The 23,020-nt window shown below is 40.8% G+C and overlaps 1 protein-coding gene across 1 annotated transcript in view; it reads left to right on the top strand.

Annotated features, from left to right (window-relative positions):
• Positions 1-23,020, top strand: part of OSBPL1A (oxysterol binding protein like 1A) — a 76,844-nt gene that overhangs the window by 17,236 nt on the left and 36,588 nt on the right. Inside the window, 9 exon segments of the mRNA XM_049827333.1 lie at positions 1,196-1,340; positions 2,103-2,170; positions 2,252-2,296; positions 3,318-3,391; positions 3,474-3,537; positions 4,498-4,599; positions 6,069-6,194; positions 7,346-7,427; positions 10,095-10,201. Of these exon segments, the coding sequence (XP_049683290.1) occupies positions 1,196-1,340; positions 2,103-2,170; positions 2,252-2,296; positions 3,318-3,391; positions 3,474-3,537; positions 4,498-4,599; positions 6,069-6,194; positions 7,346-7,427; positions 10,095-10,201 (813 nt within the window).

Here is a 23,020-nt window from a genome sequence, read left to right as displayed (position 1 = left end):
TGCTGGTTGAGAAGAGCTAAAACCTAGGAATCCTCAGGAGCTCAAGTATTTGACCTCAGCGTTAATGAGGTTATACTTCCACAAGCTGTGTCGTCTTGGACTCGATGTGTTCTCTTTTCAGTTGAACTGTAAATAACAGCTGTTAGCAGTTTGTCCTTTATAGGACTATTTCTGAAGCAGATTTAAGGTGGTTACTGTTGATGCTAACTTAAATTGCTGCAATGGGAATTCTGTTATTATGGAGTAATTTATCTAAAATAGCATATGGCTAATGCAGAAGGCTTAAACTGAGTTTCTCTAAAATCGTTGTCATGCATTTGCGACTCTAGTGTCCTAAGACTGATTAACAGTAACTTAGCCTTTCTGTTAAGGCAGTCCCATTTGGCTTGGAATCTTAACTATAACGGCCGATGTTGCATAGAATGGGTTGGGTTGTGAGGGCCTTTTAAAGATCGAGTCCAACCCTCGTGTACACATCAAATAGCCACATATTTGAGTAGAAGTGTAGTGGTATTTTAGGGTGGGTGGTAGTGTCATTCTTAATGACCATTTGTCCAAGTAAAACTTGGGGTTTTTTTTCCTCAGTTACATAGCTGCTCTAATCTTAAGTTCCCACAGTAGTTAGACTTCAGAATGCAGCAAAACAGTATAACAGACTGCCTATACTACGAGGTTCTAAATGGCCTAAAATAGCTCTGTCACTGAGACTGGCAGGCCTGCCACATTTCTGTACAAAGTTCTTACTCTCTGAAACAGGGTGGCCACACAAACTTGTTCTGGATTTAGCGTTGACCTGTGCTAACTTTCAGACTGTGCTTGGGAGTCTTCTACAGAGAACAGTAGATTTTGACAGTAGAATCAGACAGAACTGTGCTAGTAATATAAATGACTGAACTGCAATGCTGGGGAACTCTCTCTGGCGGTGTGCAACTGAGCAGGATAAACGTTTCCATGTTGTATAGCAGAGGTGGAAGGGGTATAGCAAGCAAAAAACTGAGAAGTTCCTTACTGTAGTTAAACATCTTGCTTGATTGTCGTAGTCCTTGCCTTTCTCATGACACTTGCTACATGCCCTCTTTGTTGCCAGATCTACACTGAAGCATCCTAGTTAGGAACAGCTAACTTTCAAAAGAATGAACGTGGCATCTGGAAAGGGAGGAAAACTGATAAGTAAGCAAAACATTGTTTTTTCCAGTTGAACAAGCCCAAACCACCTGATATCAACTGTACAGATCAGATGGGGAACACACCATTGCATTGTGCAGCGTACCGTGCCCATAAGCACTGTGCATTGAAACTTCTAAAAAATGGAGCAGATCCTAAAATAAGAAACAAAAATGGTGAGTACCAAATGAAAGTACATAAAGTGTTAAGAGGAAACAGAAATTTAACAGATTCTATAAGCTATGTTACTTACCACTTAGTGTTCAGGGAAAATCTTACGGTGCTATACAAGCTTTGTATCACTAATAAAGGAAGCCCAGCACTGACTAAATTGCAAGAGATTCAAGAACTGTGGCAAAATATTTATCATACATGCTTTTATTTTCCAAACTTACCTATTTCTAGAAAATTTACCTGCTGTCTGTCTTGACCATGAAATGTGCCTGGCTTTTGTTTTCTTGATGCTAAACACTGAACACAGGTAACAAAAAAGTGATAAGACTGAAGTGGCCCTTCAGACAAATGGCCCAGACAAAGTGATCCTTCCGAAGAAGGCTTGTAGTGAAAGCAAATGCAGGAAAACTTCACGCAGGTGTTATGCGAACTGTGTACTTGTCATCTGATTAAAACTGTCTCTATGTTGATATTTGTGAATGTTCTGAACTGATTTATATAGCTGAAGAGCCAAAACCAAACTTAAATAAGAGCAAAGCCTTCTCTGTGGCTAGTAGAACTCTGACGGACAGTTCAGTGCACTGAAGTTCAGAGCCTTTTTGGTGTTCTGCCCCTGAGGAGCTTATGTTACCCAACTCCAAGTAAACATAGGTGCTTGTGGGACCAAACTTTAATGGGTAAACACAGTGCCAGATTATTTTTAAGCACAGTACATCAAGGTTTATTTGCATCAATTCTCACACTTTGTCTTGGTTACTAAACAGATCAGACGCCCCTTGATCTAGCCCAAGGTGCTGAAATGAAACTGATACTGGGAGGTAAAACTGGAAAGGTAGGAACTTTTTTATCCATTTAAAATGCCAAGGCTGTCTAGTTGAAGCTATTCCTACATGAGCTTTAAATTTCTATGCAGGTTATCAACAAACCCCTGAGACGATATGAAGGTCTCCTATGGAAGGTATGTCTTATTTCCTTGTCTAAAATACCTTATAAGTTCTCAAAGTTTGTCAGTATGTCCTTTTCTGTACTTAAGTGAGAGTTGCTGAATGAGGGAACTTTTCAATAATACATTTGTTAAATGACTTGGCTTTAATCTAGTATATTGGATAAACTATAGGTGGGCTGGCTGGGTGGAGCAGTTACTAGATTCATGGCACTCTGATCTTAACCTCAGTCCCTAAAATCTCTTCATTTCTTGGTAATTTTTGTGGCAAAGCTTCACTGTGGTAAGGTTTCTTTCCTTGTCTGTGTGGTGGGCAAAATGTTTTGTTTTGTTTCTTTTCTTTCCTGAATAGATGTCTTTTTAATAATCTATAACTAATATTTTGCCACAAGTTCACCACCTTCTGGAAACTTTAAAACTTAGAGGGAAGATGTCAGTCAAATGATTGTTCAAAGCTTGTTTTGCTCTGATATGCGAGTGAATCTTTTTCCCTTGTTAAAAAAAAAGCTTTCTCAATCTTCTACATGAATGCTTAATTTTTGTGTTCCTTTTGAAATTTTTGAAGTTTTCCTCATTTTAAAATTTCCTATGTATTCACACACAATTGTAATACAAAGAACTGTTTTTAAACTGGAACTATGTACTAAAGCTTGTGAAAGGTGAAATGTTGTAGTTGGATATCTTAATGTGTTTTGTTTATCATTTGATTTTTATAAAGTAGAATTGTGTGGTGATCAACAACCCCTGTAATATTAAAAAATGCAGCATTTTAATATTTCAGTCCTTACTGAATAGCAGGCTCACCAAAACTTTTGTTATGAGGTATTTCCAAAAAAGAGAGTAGCACTGTAATTGTAAAGTAGTCTCAGGTTGCTGTGATCACCAAGATATGTAAAACCTAAAATGTTTTCCTAATGAGCGCCAGTTTTATGTAATAGCCTTCAAGCTATCAAACTTGCTGGGAATAGTAACTCTTCAGCTGTTAACCTTACCTGGTCTTTTTTATTGTGGTGGGGTTTTTTAATTCTTTTTTTAGAGCTCACGATTTTTTGGTTGGAAACTCTACTGGATAGTTCTAGAACATGGAGTCCTTTCGTGGTATCGGAGACAGTAAGTTTTGTGTTTAAATTTCTGAAAAGTGATTTAAATAATTCCCATCTTCACTTTATTAAATCTCTTTTTTCTTTCAAAGAGCTGATGCAGTGAATAATGATCATCGTCAGGGATGCAAGCATCTAACACAAGCTGTCTGCACGGTAGGACGTGAAGTGACTTTAAGTACTGGGGGTTTTTTATGTGATGGTGTTCCATACCTAGACAGTGAAAACTTCAGCTAGATTGGTAAGCATGCTTTTGTTATAAAAAAGGGAAAAAGCTTGTGTTTTAGCAAGAAATGATGGTTCTTGTCAAGCGAAGGAGTCTTATAAGTAAAGTGGCCATAAAGCTCCTTCCCTTCATTGTAAAGTCTTGAAGATCTAAACAAACATAGGGCTTCCTAAAAGCATGCCTCTTCAGTTGTGCAAAACAAATGTTTGGAGCATGTGATACAGAATACAAAGCTCTAGTTCCTCCTGTAGCTGTCACCAGCTACTTGTGACTGATTGTGTAACTTAAGCTGATCTCAGTTGGAGAACTGATCAATTCTGAAGGTGACTTTTTGGAAAACTTCCTTAAATTCCATCATGCTTGTGGGAATCCCTTTTGGAAGGAGCGAACAGAGGAAAAACAGGCCAGATGTCATTTATAATACACAGGAAGATGAAGTGTTTAAGGAAAATGCATTTAGGATAGTTTCAATACTTTTCTTCTATAACTAACCTGCCCTAGTTCTATAGAATGGCACCACAAGTTCTGTTAAACTACAGTTATGTATACTCTTACTATATGAAAAGTGACTCTTCCTTTTCTATATCTACAAATTCCTTAAAATTGGTGATCCTGCACTGTTGCTGAGCTTTTGTCTGTATCAAGTGGTACAAATATAAGCAAACATAATGTTTTGACATAAAGAACCTTTATCTTCTCATTCATGATGTAAAGTGCAAGACAGCACACTTTGCAAAAACGTTCTGACCAAGCTTTTTGTAAACTATAGTTGTTTTGTGTCAAAACTAAGTTGAAAACTTCTGAGTAATTATTTACCTTGCTTATTCTTAATTTTTTTCTTTTCTTACTGATTCATTACACTAATTTTGTGTTTTCTCCACATTGCTTAGGTAAAATCTACAGACAGCTGCTTCTTTTCTGTCAGATGTTTTGATGACACTGTTCATCGTTTCAAAATTCCTAAAAATAGCCTTCCCTCTCAAACAAGAGAGGTAATAATGACTCTTATCAAAGGTTTTAAAATGTAATAACTTCTGTAATGAATAATTTCCATACTACTTGCTATGGATGCATTAGTAGTGGGTTCAGCATCTTAATCATCGGGACTTGGTAATGTAAGTGTAGATATTGAATCTTTTAGCATGACTGTATAGACTAAATAGTAAAAATGGACAGATTGTCCTTCTGTTATTTAAGATTAGTGCCACCTTGTTTTCCAGCTCTGTCCCTGTATTATGCCCTGTAGTTTAACTTCCTCTTTTTCTTCAACTTCTCCATGTGGTAAATTTCTATTGCAACTTCCTTCTGGTGCACTTTATTCCATAGTTCATTATCCTGAACAAAAGAATGTTTAATGGTACATTGTAGTCTTAGCCATTCTCCAAGATGACCTAATAAGTTATATATTCTTAAAATGTGGGTCTGAAACAAGAGCATAACTTTTTTTTGGTTTAGGGCTATTTGTAGTGTAGTTACTATTGTACTTCTATAGGTGTACTAAGGAGAGATTAAGTATGGGTAGAGGCATCTGGAGTACTGTGTCCAGTTCTGAACTCCCCACTTAGAGATGCAAACATACTGAAGAGAGCTCAACAAAGAGCCAGTAAGATGATTAAAGGGACCAGAGCATCTCTCATACTAGCAAAGGCTGAGAGAGCTGGGACTGCTCAGCCTGGAAAAGAGAAGGCTCAGGGGGGATCTTGTTAATGTATATAAAATACTTGAAGGGAGGGTGCAAGGAGGGATGCAGCCAGGCTCTTCTCAGTGGTGCTTGGTGACAATACCAGAAGCAATGGGCACAAACTGAAACACAGGAGGTTCCCTCTGAATATAAGAAAAAATGTGAGGGTGACTGAGCACAGGTTGCCCAGAGAGGTTGTGAAGTCTCCATCCTTGGAGATATTCAAAAGCCGTCTGGATGTGGTCCTGGGCAACCAGCTCTAGGTGGCCCTGCTTGAGCAGGGGGGGTTGGACAAAATTACTTCCAGAGGTCCCTGCCAACTTCAGTCACTCTGAGTCAATGAACAGGAAAAGAATCTACCTCTTAATTATGATAGTGCTTGAGGTTTTGTATGCAGTTTGTCATTCATAAGAAGGCAGGCTTTGTTACAGGGGACTTTGCTGTCTGAACAGAAACTCAAAGATGCAAAATATATTCCCTACAGTCTTTTCTTAACTGATGCGACTTTTCTTATGTGACCTTGGATAGACTGAGGGGTGGGTTTACATTTGTGCATAGAATTTAATCAATTAAGTCGGTGGCACTCTGACCACAGAGTATCTTATCTTCAATACATGTTACAATTTTTAACAATCTATCTTCTTAAGGTGTCTCATTTTACTATTGAATGTCTTATTCACATCAATAGAAAATGTTAATTTGTTCTTTTGCATGTATGCTGTCACTTTCTGGGGATAACCTTTGAAATGTGTATTATGTCTGGGTTTTTTTTCCATTCAGAGTTGGCTGGAAGCAATAGAAGACCACTCTGCATATAGCACTCATTACTGCACACAGGAACAGTTGAGTAGTGATGATGAGGAAGATGATACAGTATCTGTTACAGACCTACAAGATACTCTGAAAGTATGTGCTGAGTACTTATTTAGCTCATGCATCTAGGCAGGTGCAGATTAGTGCTGTTTTGTGTGGAAATACTTTCGTGTACGTCAGCTAAAAGTAATGATTATTTCGTCCCATGGATGCATAAATGCTGCTTGTATTTGCACTGCTTACTGACATGTATTCCTGTTTGGACTGCATGCATAAAATGGCGTGTTTATCATAGCTACAGCGTTGTGTTTTTCAGTTTTACAAGCACTACTGCAAGGTAGAAAGTTGCTTGAGACTTTCAGCCAGGAGAGGGAGCCTTGTGTACTGTACTTGGTGACACCAAGACTGGAGGATTACAAAGCTCTTCTATAACACAGGCAATGAAATGGCTTAGAAATCGTCCTTTAGCACCTCAGGTCACATTAGATGTGTTGTACAGTGATTGTTCAGACGTGCAATGAAGATGAGTCTTCCTTGATAATTCTAGCTTTCAGCCTGTGATTCTTGCTTTTTTGCTGTACGTATATTTCTAAAACCTTTTACTTCAAGGGAAAGTTGACACTACAATGCAGAAATCTTCATGTGACTGAACTTGAAGTGGCTGGTACCTTTTGGTACAAGAACTCAAAGTAGCTAATGGTAGAACAGAGATGGGAGGGTAACTGGTGCTGGCAGTTCCCAGCAGCCTACAGAGAAAGATGGTATTATCTAACAGATAACTCTCCAAGTTCAAATGCAGTCTTGGAATATGATCTTGGGGTGGGTTCCTGCATGATGTTGTACTTGCCATATATCAGTTAACCCTATGCATTTGCTTATTTTGGCCTTTAGTTTGTCAAAGGACAAGCAACGGCTCTTCCTGGGTTTTCAAACTTTTTTATTAAAAAGGGGGGGAAATGCAAAAGCGGTACATACAGTATAGCTTTGGGGCTTGGTTTGCTATGCTAATTTAAACAAAAGCGGGTCAGCAATATAATGTGCATAAACCTTCTGTTTGCTTGTGTGTCTTTGAAGGTACTTCAAGTAATTTCTTTCAGTTTTAATGTATCGGTCTCTCTCACTGGGAATCTTGGTTAAGATTTAATGCTCCCCAAATTAAAAAATTTCAGTATAGTTAAGAGAATAAACATACACTTTCTGTAGAACAAGGCGCTTCTGAACTAGCTATACTTACTGTCTTTCAGAAAGCACAAGCATGCCAACAAAGACTCAGTAAAGAGATTTCAGACTTCCTTGCAATGGTTAAAACTTTGGATGCTACAAAAGGTAAAACTTATTCTTCTAAAATGCAGTTTGTTACCAGGCAACTAATTTTTTTGTTTTAAGCAGCATGTGCTTTCATTTCACTGAAATGAAATTTTCAGCAGCTTGAAAGTACAGGACCGTTTTCCTCATTGGAAAAAATTTAAATAAAGTAACATTATAGCAGTATCGTAGGAAAATAAGGTAGGGGTTCACTTTCAAGGTTTTGAAAAATGTGTAGTTGGTAGATAATTGCAGAGCATAAGTGTACCCTGACAGGTGCAAAGAACTAGTTATCTTACTCTAGCTTTCCTCTCAAAAAACTTGTCTTCTAGTGAGTGGAAACAATGAAAGCTGAGGCATGATAAACAGGATGTCAAATGAAATCACAAAACTATATAGGGAACTAGAGGCATGGTGTGGTGGGATATATTCCACAGACTTCTGCCATGAGTTTTATGCCAGATTTGAACTTCTCGGGCTTCACTTTAAATAATAACTCTTAAATTAACATGTACGTGGATTTTTGTATCGTAATTGCCAAAAAATAGCACAGGCATCAAGCTGTTAGAGATTAGAACTTGTTTCATTTAATGCTGTGAACATGTGCAGAAGTTGCTCATGTGTTAAACACACAAAGGACTTCTTCCAGAACATCTAAATGCTGCTGCTTTGAACCTGAGTTCTAGTTACATATTATGACTAAGATTTACGAAGCTCAAGTTGGAGGACAAGTTGTTTATCTGTACAAATCTGTAGTCTGTAATACAATAGCAGTTTTGGGAGGAAAAAAGTTCTTCATCTTCATCCCTGTGCCTTCCCAAAAGGAGTCTAAAATACAGCTTTTTTTTTTCCACATGCTACTGGGGTAAGTTACTGCGTGATGCTAACCTATCTTGCACTAACTGAATTTTTACTGAATTTTTATTTTGCAAAGAAAAGTAAGGTCTCATAATACGTAAGAGTGTTTTCTTGGGAAGCCTTTGTAATTAGTAATGCAGTAAAACTGAATTCTTCACAAAATGCAGTTTGTAAACTAGTATGAGGTGGATAAATTCCCTCTGGTATAAGTAGGGACAGTTTCTCTGACCCTGTATTGCTGACTTGAAGAACCAGTGAGGACATTATCTTTTTTTTTTCTAAAATACACAGCTTGAGTAACCAAAACCCATAGTAAAGCAAAACCAGATACTATCTCTTTCCTAGAAACTGCTAGTCTTGGTCAATAGCAGTAATAAGTTCCTATTTTCCTCCCAATGAATGTTTGTAACTTGATGGGTCAGTGAACTGTTTCCAGGCTCATGTGTAACCTCTATAGGTCTTGACAGAGAAAACTGCTGCAGCTCTCCCACTTCTCACATTGGGTTGATATGGTATCTTTAAAGTATTTGAGTCCTCTGGCTCCAGAAGAATGCAAATTTCTGAGTTAAAAGTCCTTCCATGTGGAACTTCTCCTAAAAGGTTTTGAGTAATATAAAAATAGCTGTCTTGGGACCTGATATTTCAAATGCTCTCCCTAACTGTCTCCACATGCTATTCTAAATCCAGCTATCTTTGAGATTTATGCACATTATTTATTACCTATAAAGATGTCTCCTGCTCCTGCACTCAGTGTACTGCCCCTCCTTCTAGAGGCACTAGCTGTTCTTGATAGCTGCTGTAAGTAGAGATTCCTGATTCCAGTCAATGAGCTTTGATACCAAAGACAACAATTAGTGTGTGGATATGTACTGTATCTTGTCCTGCACAAGCAGTATAAGTTGCAAAATAAATTCAAGAACTGTCACTGCTGGACCTCTTAATCTTTATTGGTGTGACATCAACTTGAAGCACCTGTGTAACTGGTAAATGGTGTCAACTGATCCTGGTGTCTGTGGTCACTAAATGAACACTTATTTTAATTGCATCAGGTATGCTTCCTGAGAGAATGGCTTGCTTGACTTCTGAGGAATTGCAGCCCATCACAACACTTCAAAGATGAACTCAAACATTAAATAATTTCTACCAGTTGATTGGGTTATCATGTTTTCCTGCTGGTTCTAGACATGTAGCCCCTTCTCTAAATGGTCATACAAGTCAGGATGTGATGTGGCATAGCTCTGCAAGATGTACTACATATCTAGAAGATAAGCCCGTGAAAATAAATCTCCTTCCCCCTTTATTGATCAGTGTCCTTGTAACTCCCCATCTATTTTTCAAACCTGAATCTCCAGCTGCACTGTGGTAAGCTTTTTTTCTTCTAATACCACAACAGAAGGCAAAAAAAGCTACATTTCTCACTTTAACTTATATTAAACCAGTGCAGTATCCTTTATATTTGAATTGTCACCTGGCAACTCAGGCTTTTAAATCTAGAAGGTGGTTAAAAAGAGGTAGTTGCTAGTCACTGTTCCAGTATCTTGTTGCCATAGCATACTACCTCTGCTTTCTAAGCCATCCTGAAAGAGGAGCTCAATCCATTCATGTGCCCATGTGCCACTTAGACCAGTACTAGAGAGAGGATGCAAAAGAATGACCTTAGGTTCCCTGTGTGCTACTTTTGCTTGCCCTGTCCTCACACAGATCTTACAGTACACCAGCTGTTCTGTAGAATGTGAGTGATATGTCTGCATTACTTGGAGGAAAATATAATTAAAAGAATCCTGTACTTCACACTGTCCCCCTCATGCTACTAATCTTTTGTGCTTTCAGGAATATCTTCTCCACTCCTGCAAAAAGTTGATGTTGTCTCTGAAGTATCCCAGGAAACATGTGAGGCCCTGGCTGACTGCCTCAACCTATTTACAAAGCAAGAAGGGGTATGTATTATGCTGCGTGGGCCTATGAAGGGTCTGAATAGCTTAGTATATTTTGCTAGTTCCCTGCTTACCTGTTACAAAAATAAATACACACACCCACAGAACTTCATATTGTTGGTAAGCTGTCCTTTTGCCCACTGAATGTCTAATGAAAACTCATGCCTCTAGAGAAAGAGTAGCTAAGTTTCTCTACGAAAGGATATCTTAAAATTTTGAGTGTTCAGAAGAGACACATATTTTGTTTACAAACTGCTGCTTGTAATGTTCAAAGTAAATGCTTGAATTCAATAAAGCAGTGGCTTTGCTGATTTCAAGGTTAAAATATTGAGAAAATTCTTTTTTTTTTTTTTGTACTGGCTAACTGAAGTGTTGAACAATATTGCTTCTGAATTTGTTTTTCAGCCCATGTGCTTAGTGGGTGTGCGAATGGTATCTATTGAACTTCTAGCTTTCCAGTGACAAGTATCTTGCATGGTGTTAAAACATAATGCAAATGCTTCAATTTGGGAATGTATGTTAAACTCATGAATTCCTGGGGTAGGAGATCTGGTATTTTTCTCCCCTCCCTAGTACCATGGAATAAACTTGTCTTCCTGTATTGCAGTAACAGTAATCCCTCAGTTAGGCTCTTGTTGTCATCAGTAAGCTGTGTTTCAAAATGAGGTTTGTGTTGGTGCTGTTAGTCTTCCAGTTATTTAACAGTGAGCTGCAAACACTGGCTCCATTGTCTAGGTTTGGTTTAAGATTTTTTTTCATTCCTTTCCAAGCCTTTTTGTCTCCAGTCACAAGTCTTCTACACTTACTTTAGTCAAGCCCTAGTGAGTGGAGCAAGCATTGCATTTTTACATTGAGTTTTTTCTTTAAGAAAATCTAATATTAAAGTTGCCAGTTCCATTTGTGGATGAGGGGGAAATTGTTACAACAGTGGGTGTATAGTGTTAGTTAGTAGTCCTTAATTGTGTTGGCATGTTGCTTCAAGCCAGACTAAAATAGCTTTCCAGAGTTGAGTATGGCAAAACATATGGTGAAATTTGTAATTTCACCTTACTTGAACTTGGACAGTCTCAGTAGGTGTTAGAGAGGCCTTATTTTAATCTGGAAGCACATAGATTTGGGCACAGAGGGATAGGCTGAGGTGTGAACTTGAATTTCCACCATAGCTAGTGAAATCAGTTGGTCATGACAGGGAGTAGATGTGATCCTGGAAAATTTTGTGTCTTGATATTTTTAGACTTCAAACTACTGCAGTTCCAGAATGTAATGCAGGCTTTGAAAGATGCCATAAGCTCATAAGGGAAATTACAGCAGCAATCTATTCCTAAGACTTGAACCTTTCCAAAAAGTTATGTTCCTTGAGCATTACTCTTCTCAAACCCACAGCATTTGGTTTTGTTGTCTTTTATGACAGGGCCCTGTTCTTTGCCATTTAGTGTTGATTTCTAGACTGTAGTTCTGTTGGCATTGCAAAAGCAATGTATCGGGCTCTGCATTAGCAATTGATGGGACCCCCATTAAATGTCTTAATATTCCTTCCAAGTATCTTGAACAGTAAAGCATAACTCTAAAGTGTCAAAGTGATATAAAAACACTTGTCTAAAATCTAAGAACTGATCTTTTCTAGTGTTTGTTTCTCTTCTGATCACGATCTCGATAATGAAGTTAAGGCTTCGGTGTTGTAAATGTTTGGGAACAGCTGCTGTGAATGTTCTGCTCTGGCAATTACTGGCTGCTGTTAACCTAAAACTGCCAAACATCCTTCCTGAAGGTAAACTTGACAACTCTTGTTTAAAAGCTGCTTTCCTCCTTGTCCTGTTGTCTCCAGGCGTCTTTTGCTGTCAACTGGACTGTTTGACTGCAGCCTGTCTTATGGGGATGCCCCGATAGGCCTTCCTCTGCATAGAGAGGAATTACTTGCTTCACGCTACCTCTCAGCTGTATTGTGCATGTCCCGTGAAATCTGGTTCTCGCTAGAACAAACGTTTTCTTGAGCTTGGTACCTTTTTATCTTGCCTCTTTAAGGAGAATTCTTTTCCCCTCTAACTTAAATTGCCAGCATACCAGAAGCCACTGCTTGACTAACGAGGCGCCGCTGCTAACTTCAGTAAGGATAACTACAGTGAACGCACGCTCTTTGCCTTTTAGAGAAGACGTTTTGTTTAGTATTGCCCCCTTCTGTGCTGTGTAAATTGTAGCATAATTGTGCAATATGCAATTGAAACTGCTCATACAGCACTAAAGAAAAAAAAAGGTACAAAGGTTCACCTCTCTTCCACTTGCGTTAGGAATGGTGCAGGAGCGTGATCTCCAAACGCTCCATCTGTCCGCTGCTCCCCCCCCCCCCCCCCCCCCCCCCCCCCCAAGCGCGGCGACTCCCCCGGCGCCGCCGTGCAGGGCTCGGCGTGCGCATCGTCGGTGGCGGCGGCGGTTCCGAGCGGCTGCGGGAGAGCGCGGCCGGGTTCCTCGCCCGGCGGGCGGGGGCCGTGGCCGCTCGCTCCGGGGGGGGTGGGGGGTGGCGCGGCCCGCTGCGGTGCCGGCTCCGGGAGGAGGGAGCCCCGCAGCACCATGCCGGGGAACGCACGGCGGGAGCTGCGGTGACGCCATAGAGGGGAGCGGCGGGTTGGGGGAGCTTCCAAAATAACCCGCTGCGGCGGGGGCTCCGTGCGGAGCGGCCCCGGCGGTCTCCGGCACCCGCGTACCCTGCGGCTGCGGCGGGGCCGCCCCGCCCCGCGTCGCGCCCGCCCTGTGGGGAGCCGCGGCCCCGCTCCGCCCGCCAGCGGTGAGCCCGCGCCCCTGCCCCGGCGGCGGGGCGAGGGCGGGGCCGGGGCGGGAGCGCTCGGCGTCTCGGGCCATTTTTAGCCCGGCTGGGAGCCGGCGGCCGCCCCGCTGTTTCGGGTCGGTTTCCTCCGCCCGCGCTCGGCGGGACCTCGCTGGCCCTGGCGGTGCGCGCCGCCGGGGCGCGGAGCAGCGCGCGGGCTGCGCGGGGCGGGCGCCGCTCCCCTGCGCCGCGCTGCGCCGGGGCATCCGCCCGGGCATCCGCCCGCGTCCGCGGCGTGGTGCAAGGTGAAGGGGCCGCCTGCTGCGCGGCCCGGCCCGGCCCGGCAGGTGCTGCTGCTGCCGCTGCTGCCGCCGCTGCTGCTTGCTGCCGCAACCCGGGGCGGCTTCTCGGGGCGAGGTCTCGGAGCGGCTCCCTTCCCGAAATCGCTTTGGCGGTATGTAGTGTGCGCGTGACGGGTTGGTTTGGGGTTTTTGCCTTTCTTGACATTGGGATGAGCTCTTCAGCGTCAAGCGGAGAAGGTAGAGATGAGCGCAGATGCTTCTTGCCGAGCAATTAAAACACGTGAGGGAGAAACGAAGATAATTTGATTGCTTTAATCCGAGCTTTCATTGAGGCATTTGTGTCGGAGCTGGTGCAACTTGAAACGTTTTCTGCAGTGACTTTGGCACAAGGTTAGTAAGTATTGTTTCAAAGCAGGACTTCCCTTGTACTATTTCTGGCAGATAGCAGAACCTGCATTCCAAAAGCAGTTTGATTCTAGTATTTTTATGTTCTAAGGTATTTTTATGTAGTTGTAGGAAAAATTTAACTTAAGGTTCTTTGCACGCTATTATCTCGGCTAGATTTTTCTGGGTGAGTGTAAAATTTATCTCCAGTACTTGAGCTGCATGCACTGAAGCTGTATGAAACTGATAGGAAAGGTATGCTTTAAATAAATCAGCTTTATTTTTTTTTAAGTTTGCTTCTTTCTTAGCTAGTGTGAGGCAAGGTGTGCCGATAAGTATCCTGACTCTCCAAAGTTTCGCTTTCACCATCAAAGGTTATGTTTAACAGTAAATTAGGAGCTTGTATTGCATGAGTTTAGAATAAATAGCAGTTGTAAGCTGACTTCATTTGTAGTCTGTTTGTGGCTTTAATCTTCCTTTGTAGGTGCTGTCATTCTTTCTAGTTGGGGGTGGGGGGAGGGTTGTTGTTGGGGTTTGTTGTTTGTTTGGGTTTTTTTAAAGAATTTGTTTACAAGCTGGTGAAAAACTTTAGGTGATGAGATAAGGGATTCAGAAAAGGTTTCTTCATTTCTTGGTTTAACTGAGCTGTATACTCAGCTAGGAATTTGTCATAACAAATTAAGCTTGTCATTTTTACATAAACTTTAAGGTCAAAATGCTGTGGGTCACAGTCTATGGATTTAGTTATCTTTACCATGGCGTAATATGCTATCTCTTGTATGTATAGCTGATGCACTGTAAATAAAAAATGTGCACACAGTGCCCCTAGCAAATACTAATCTCTATAAGTTCAGCTTACTGCCTTAGTTTATTTCATTATTTCTTGGAAACATAACTGAATGTCCAAGGGTTAGGTGTGTGTCTGTGTTCTTGTGATTACGGGGGTGGAGGTGAGGGGAGCAGTGATGATACTATGCAGTCAAGGGAGAACTATTGATTATGGGCACCCTGAGCAAATCTGTCTAGAAAAGTCCTGGAGTCCATCAGCAGTCCTTTTCTGCCACCTGGCAATATAGTCAGCTACACTAACCTCTATAAGGTCTTGGGAGCTCTTGGTGTGGGGGAGGGAGAGACAAAGAGGGGGTGAGCAACTCAAAATCAGGGAAGCTAAGAAAGAGGTTAATTTCATGATTTCTGAGTTAGGTCTGGGGAGGGGATGGTGTCTTGCCTGGCTATAGTACTAGACCTAGAACTATAGAGTCCTTACCCCCTTAAGTCATGAAACCAGTGTGTGTGTTTCTCTGCTCTTTCTCCTTAAGCTTAGAAACAGGTGACAGCCCTGACTTTTTTTTTTTTTGCTTCCTTTTAGTCACTGGCACACAACAGAGCAATTCTGTTGTCTGTTTTGTTCTGTGGCTCTTGCTGAAAGTAGTGGAAATCAAGGCAAGACCTCAGTGTGTCAAGGCCTGTAGGCAATGCTCCAAGCAGCTGAAACATTACTCAGCTTGTAAACTTGTGGAAAGGAGGAGAGCAGTTTTCAGACAGTTGATAATTGCACTGGGCACAGCAAGAGGCAGCTGGTGTTGAGAGACTTTGAGGTGTGTTTGCATCAAGAAAACCTTTATTGGCTGTATGAGTCTCTAACTGACTTGACCCTGTTATTTGCCCTCTCCTCCAAATGAGTAGAAATATATTAGAAATGTCTGGTGCACCTTGAAACTTGTTTGAAAGTAACAAGTTCATCGGAAGGTTCTCTATGCTCAAACAGGTGTCCAAGTTAAGACTGCTATTTCTCCCTTATGCAGAAGAGCATGGGATATAATGCGTTGTGGAATGATATATAGACATGGCATACAAGAGAACAAAGCTGCCAACAGGAAAGTCATTTGGCAGGTTCACTTCTGCTAGGGCATCGGCAGTTTTAGTGATGCATCGATGGTTCTTGCTGTACTAATTTTTCAGTGCTGTATACGCATATGTCTTTCATCTGTGCTAAGGCTCTAAAGAGGAGATACCCAAATCAGAGGAACTTGGTAGTTAAATGTTTGCGAATGGCATAGTGTTCTTCCTCAGGAAGCATTTTCTTTCTGCTACTGTACTGCAGCCTTGCAGATAGGAAGCTAACCACAGGTCTGTGAAGACGAACGTTCCTATCAGTACTATGTGAAGGAAGCAGTTTAGCAGTCCAAAGTATCTAGGAGAGAGGGAAGTTAAAGAACATAACTTTTTTCAGAGAGTTTCCTAGAGCAGCCAAGACTGAATAGGTCACCAGAGTGGGCAGTGAAGCTAAGCAGCAGCCCAGACAGAAGCTTGTTAAAATAACAAATATAGGGACTCCATTCAGGGAAGAGATAAGTAAATATTACTGCATTTCTTTCATTAAAGGGTATTATGCATGTTGACAGAATGCTTAAATTTTGAAGCAGTTGATAAGATGCTTGGTCGAGTGCTGTGTATGAAAGGCTTCTGGGTGGCAGACAGTCCTGGCTGACAGAAGGACGCCTGGATGTTACTATAGGGCGAAACATGAATACTACTGGTCTTTGTAGTACAACAGGGTCCCAACTTCTTGCTTTTTTTTTTTTCCTTTAAGAGTGTGCGGTTCAAAAGTTAACCTTTTTCCTTGTAGCTGGTGCTATGTTTGAATATTATCTATTGGCAAAGTGACATACTAATTTCTGATGACAGGGAAGCTGTTGCTGACTTGTAGCCCTACAAGCCTATGTGAAAGCTGGTCACACAACTTGTCTGAAGGTATTCTCTGCTCTGTACTGTATTGCCCAACTCGAAGCACGCTGCTAACCTGTTCTTGCACTTTCCAGAGTGGATTAATGCTTTTTCAAAGCTTGGCTTGTAGATTTTTTTTCTTTTCTTTTTTTTTTTTTTTTTTTCTTCTTGGCAGTTGTTGTTAAGCAGCCTTGTGTAAACTAACTTGGAATCCATTCACGGGCCTCTGGGGAAACACAGTGTAAATACATGTTAGTTTGAAATGAGACTCCTCACTGTGTGCTTCTGCAGCTCCCACTCTGAGATTTACTTCTGAGGTCTTGTCTATGACTTGTTCGGGGATTTTATTTTTTAATGCAAAAACATGGAGAAGAAGGGCTTAGCTGAGGCTGCAGGGGGGAAAGATCAAGCAGCAGTCAAGTTCAGTGGAATAGTATTTGATACAGTAAGCTTCTCAACTAGGAATTTTCAATTCTGTTTTCTATGAATGTATTTGAAAAATGGTGCTCTTGTCTTTGTGTGAGCTGATAGAGAGGAACAAAAAAGAAATACATAACATGGAAATTTCCTTTCTCTGTTGTCACTACTTACTGCTATGAGGATATTGTTTGTTTTCCTCTCCTTCGTGCTTGGAAAACAAACTGGAGTGAGAAGGTTTTCTTATGAGTTTTATTCTTCTAGTGCCATTGTGATTTCATAATGGCATGTAAAGCTGATAGGCTTGTTTTCAGTGTTCTGGCTTAATGTGTATCTGATGTGTTTTGGAAGAGCAGGATGAACAGCAGAGTTCTAAAACTTCCTAGCTCCCAGACAGCCAGTGTATTGTCAGCTAAGGACTGGTAATATTTCAGGAAAAAAATGAAGGAGCAAAAAATAGGATTTAAGGCTGAACCTCTGTGCATAGCACCATGCTTCTTGACTTCATGTTTGCTGGGATTTTGTGTGCAAGTGTGTGAGATACTTGACTGCAGTGGCAGTCTGGCTGAGTGGTCTGGTTTTGTCTCTCAGCTGCATAAAACATCAGAATGCTGAACTGGGTAACGGCAGGCATACACATTTACTAATTCTCTGGAGATGTGTTCTCCTTCTTGACCTTTCTTTCTTGAAACTTAGGCTGTTTATGCCTTTTTTCCTTGTAAAGCTGGTAAAAGCTAGTTCTTAGAATAATAATTAAAAAAAATATTTCTACACATATGCAAAACAAATTTCATGTAGCCTGTACAGTACTGGATATTAACACGTGCTTTTGAGGGAGATACGATATTGAACTTTTTCTTATCCGTATGTTTTGTGTGAGGTTGTTTTAAAGGCATTGTCTAAGGCTTTGTGTCACTTAACTGTTGTCAAATCATCTTAAAATCCCACCATATGGTGAATTTTGGTACGTTTTATTTGGCTTCCTTAACCTCAGCGATTTCAGATCTCTTATCTTATGGCCCAGTAGGCTGTCCATGTGCAATTGTGTCGCCTTCCCTTGAATAAAGGAGGATGACAAAGTCTAAACTTAATTTTCTGCTGTTCTTTGCTATATTTTTAGTTGGTGTATTTTAGTCACTTCGGGTTCCATGAAATGTAGGGGTTCTCTTGGCTGTGAAGAATAAAATGGATTATCTTCCATGTAGACAGTACTAGTGTGTGGGGGAGGCTGTGTTTTTTTGTTGGTATGGTTGGGGTTTTTTTACTTAAACTTCACCTGACCACAATCATGGCTTTCCAACCAAAACTGCTCCTTTCACTTTTTTTATTTAGTGACTCCTCAGAGCTGATACTATTTTTATAGTAGAGGTAAGCCATTGTGGAATCTAGTCTCTTGTCTGATTTTTAATCATGTGAACCAAATGTACTTACTGGCTTCTCTCTCCCTCCCAGACAGCCAGTGACTTTAAAAGTTTGGGATTTTTTTAATGTTAATATTCAGAAGTGTGTTATTTCTGCTTGTTGTGCTGGGCAGTGAAGAAATGTGTTAGTATAATGCTGACTGCTGAGTCACTGAGGTTACCACTAGAATTGGTAAATGGGCTGTGTTTAGAAAGTGTTTATGTACTAAAAATAAATCACTTGTATTATAGTTTTCCTTGAAGGTAGATGCCAGGCCTGGTTGTCAAGGAATGTTAGTAATCTCTTTCTCCAGAGTGCTTGCATTGTTCTTAACATCACCTCCTTTTAAATGCATCAATAATATACTCTAATAATAAATGTGTTCAGTGTTATGTACAAATGTCAAATGCAAGCCTATGCTGTTCTTTAAGGATAGTTGATAAGCAGACACAAAACAAATGATGCTCCATTTATAGTGAAGAACTGAGCTGAATGTTGCTGCAAAGGAGTGGTAAGATAGATGGCCTCTTATGAGTGATTTGTTGCAAATATCCTGAAGAGTCCAGTATAAGAGGATGTCCAGCTTTCATGTAAGCATAGCCCTCATTTGAATATCTCATCTTTGTAGAATGTATTTGGGAGTGACACCTGTGATGTCTTACTTTGCTTGCATAGCTTCATGTTAAGCCACTTGTATGGTAAATGTGGACTCAGTCAGTGGTTTTGAATAGGAATGTTTTCCCTCCTCTTGTTACTGCTGCATTATTAATGTTAAAACTTGGACATCAATGCAATAACTCTTGGATCCATAGGTACACTAGGAGTCTTTGAGAATGGCTCTAAAGCATGCCTATTTGAAGGAAGTCTGCAGTGTTCGTCATAATGTATGGGTACTCCTTAGCTTAGAAGTAGAACAGTTTAGTCACAGAAGCAGACTATAAACTTTTTCATCTGCTTCAGAGTTTTGTGCTGCCAAAGCTACACTGCTTCCACAGCATAAGCACATTCAGGTATGTTGTTTGACCCTTGAGTAGAAAAGCAGCTTCCTATCAATCTTGAAATTTAATAGTGTCACTATCGCAGGTCCCTTTTTTTGAGTCAAGAGCTATGGTGGGAGAAAGAGCAAGGAGAACAAAACTACTCTTGCCTTGTCTGGAAACATTCAGTTTAATTGGTCAGAGCATCAGCGTCTAGGCCTTGTGCTGGTGTACTGCAGCAGAAAAGCATCTGCACGAACTTGGAGGGTTTGAACTTATAGAGATGAACTAACGGGGTACAGTCACACACCGGGATTTTATCACTGTGGTGGTAAATAATCTTAAATTGTCAAGCTAAGGGTATAGCTCCTCTAGGATATGTGGTAATCCGTATATGTCAGTAGTTTATACCTTTCTGGAAGTGCCAACAGTACTACTACTTGTGGAAGTATTGTGCTATGCATGCAAATTGGATTTTCTGTTGTTCCAGTGAAACACCCTGCTGCAAGGCCAGACAAATCAAATTGAGGTGAAAATGAGCTGGCTGAGCTTTTAAGACAGCTTGAAACCTTAGACAGTTGCATCTGTGCCTATGGATAGCAGAAATATAGTTTTGTCTGACCTGTATCTCCTACAGCTCTGAAGCCACGTTTCAGGCTAAGGGCTAAACTCCAAGCTCACAGAATAACAAAATGGAAATGGTTGGGTTGGCAGCAACCTCTGGATGTCCTCTGGTCCAACCCCTTTGCTCAGGTAGGGCTGCCTAGAGATGGTTGTCCAGGACTATCTCCAGACAGCTTTTGAGTATCTCCAAGCACGGAGACTACAACCTCTCTGGGCAACTTGTGCCAGTGCTCAGTCGCCCTCACAGTAAAAAAGTGTTTCTTGATGTTCAGAGGGAATCTCCTGTGTTTCAGCTTGTGCCGATTGCCTCTGGTCCTGTCACTGGGCACCACTGAGGAGAGCCACGCTCTGTTGTCTTTGCACCCTCCCTTCAGGTATTTATACAGATTGAGATCTGCCCTCAGCCTTCTCTAGCCTGAACCATCCTCAGACATCCACACAGTACTTAAGAGGCAGTCCAGTACAGTAGTTTAGACAGTTTCAGGGAACCCTGTGTCACAGATCAGCTGATAACATATGGTCAGTGCTTTTTTACTATTGTCTTTGCTCCCACATACAATTTATTGAATCTAAAAAGCAATGTGTCACTCTAGGCTACCAGATCCTGCTTCAGCTTCGGGTGGGGAGAACTCTTGGTGTTGCTTAGACTTAGACTTTCATCAAATCTAGCTTCTAGTTTTACTCTAGCAGCCAGTGTTTTTCATTGAAGAAGTTCATAAAAGCTTACTAAAAGTTTAAGCTGGGGCCGCTACTTCTTCTGAACTGTAGCTGCTACTGGATTGCATATCGGGGAGTAATAAATAGAAGATTTATCAGTAAATAGGTTTGCTGTAGTATTTAGTATGTATCTTAGGGAGAAGCAGGCTTGTTTTATCTACTCAATTCATCTTTAGTTACTTTTTGCACAAGAAGAATCTGAGTAGCAATGAGTAACACACTGAATTCTTGCAACAGAGAAAGTAGAAAACACCCCAACAACAACACACCCCCCACCACCACCAGATAAGGGCAAAAGTGTTTGAGATCATTGATAAGGAGAGAAGATCTTTTCCACTGAATGAGAATATTTGGATTATCTATTCTGCATGGCAATAGTGGTGTTCTATAGTGTCTATAGACAGACTCTAGTTTCAGGAAATGTCTTATCAGCCTATGCAGGGCCTAGCTGATGTCTACTTTTTTCAGCTGTTGCCTGCTTTAGGGGTAAGGACAAAACCGTGCCTCCTCAGAGGAAGATCGTCCCTAAGAAGAGACAAACTTCTTAATGCTGCAAGTCCTTCTAAAATCTGCAGTAGGAGTGGGATTTCTGCGTTTGTGTCTGTCTATGAAGTCTGATTCTTTAATATTGGAAAGTGAGAACAGCACTGTTCTGGACTACAGCAAATGAGAATGCTTTCAAAGGTGGATTTTGTTTGGAGACCAGAACTCCAGCACTGTGCAAAGCTCACCATCGACTTCTGGTATATGTAGGAGTTCAACTTTTTTCATTTTTAACTAGTTTGGTTATCATCCAAAATTAAATAAAAATTAGCAAATAAGACATCTGAGGTTTTTTAAAAAATGCAGAACAACTGTACAGCATGCATGTTTGTTTTGGAATTGGTTTTTAAAGAACCTGTTAGTTACTCTTCATGAATAATTAACAAGATTCCCGGTGTGGAGCTTGTAGAACAGACAACTAGCTTCAGAAGTGTTAATTTTTTAATAGGATGCTGGTTTCACTCTGAGTCAACAGTGTGTCCAGTTGTGTAGCAGCACGAATAAGCCAGTAAGAGCCAACAAAAACATACCAAAAACATGACAGTTGCTTCAAGAGAGAAAACATTAATACACGCATTCACTGTGATCCAACTAGGGAGAGGATACAAAGGGGTTGATCAAAGTTATCAGTGGTGTATACTGAAAAATAACTTAAGGGAAGTAGCTAAATCAAAACTGCCTTAAGATCTATTTTCAAAACAGTCCTTTAAGAATAAAAAGGAAATGTTTCCTGTGTGCGTTCTGAAGAACCCTTACATCTTAAAGTCTGGTCTCTCTGTTTGCGAGACTAGCAAACTTCAAAGATGCCCAGAGTCTCTCAAAGGGAAGAGATGCAAAAAAAAAAAGTCCCTACCAGATCTGAAAACAGGTCCTAGTCCTGTTGACATCAGTGTAATTTATCAGCTTGAATGAGACCCTTAGTTTGGGTAAGGTTACTTGTGGCATATGCCTCTGAGGAAATAGATGCTTAATCTCACTAGGGCAGCAAGATATCTTTGGGGTGTGGTTTCTTCTGGTAATCTCATAGCTCTGCAACTTGAAATGAGCTTCCCAAACATGTACATCACTGCTGATGTCATTCAGTCCCAGCTTGTTTTGGCATAAGCTATTGGCAAATGTGAATAGCAGCCATATTTAATTTCAGCTTTATTCTGAATAGAAACAATACTTAACAGAAAATTACAAGATCAGAAGGCTTTTTGTTTGAACTCCTGATATTTGACTGATTGTTATTATAATACTGGAACATGAGTAGGGACAGAATGCACTCTGGAAACTGGCAACTTCTGCAGCTCTCAAACCTAAGTAGACTTGTGATTTATCAATTTACAGTTAAGTCATCTAAGTAAAATGTAAAAAACAAATACTTTTGAGAGGAAGATTTGGAATCGCCATTAAGTCTCACTTTAGAAGCAAACCAGAAGAAGCTCTGTTAAGTCTTGACAAGTGCAGAATCACTTTGAAGAAAGCAGTTTCTCTGATAGAAAAGTTTAAACTCAAGCTTTTAAGACAAAACCAGCCTTCTAATCTGCAATCAGAAATGAAGTCTTAGCAGTTTGTTCTTGCACTCCTAGATGGGTTCTTGGCTCAGAACTGCGACATTCTCCACTGGTTAAAACTGCAGTGCTTCATCAGCCTCCAAATAAACAAACTTTGACATAGTTTCCAAATGTGGAAACAGGAGAGGGGAAGGAAGGCAGCAAGGTCCATGTTGAAGAGGAAGTGTCGGTGTCTCTAGGAGGGAAAGGTGGGAGGCAAACAGTCTTTGTCCCTAGCATATGGATAGTTCAGAAATTGTTAATCCAAGCAGTCTTGAATTACGAATTTTTATACTAGACTTGTATGTTGGAAGAAGGGTGCTGACTGCTCTCAGCATCTCCATCTCTTCTCTTGAATAACAGTTCTCTTACTGCCTTGATGTCTGTCTGTTGACATGATCCTGCCGAAGTCTGAGTTTCTTCTGTGTGGACGA

The sequence above is a fragment of the Accipiter gentilis genome, chromosome 2, assembly GCF_929443795.1.
Source record: "Accipiter gentilis chromosome 2, bAccGen1.1, whole genome shotgun sequence".
Classification (NCBI taxonomy): Eukaryota; Metazoa; Chordata; class Aves; order Accipitriformes; family Accipitridae; genus Astur; species Astur gentilis.
The sequence above is the reverse complement of the archived record's forward strand: the minus strand, read 5'-3'. Positions and strand labels throughout refer to the sequence as shown.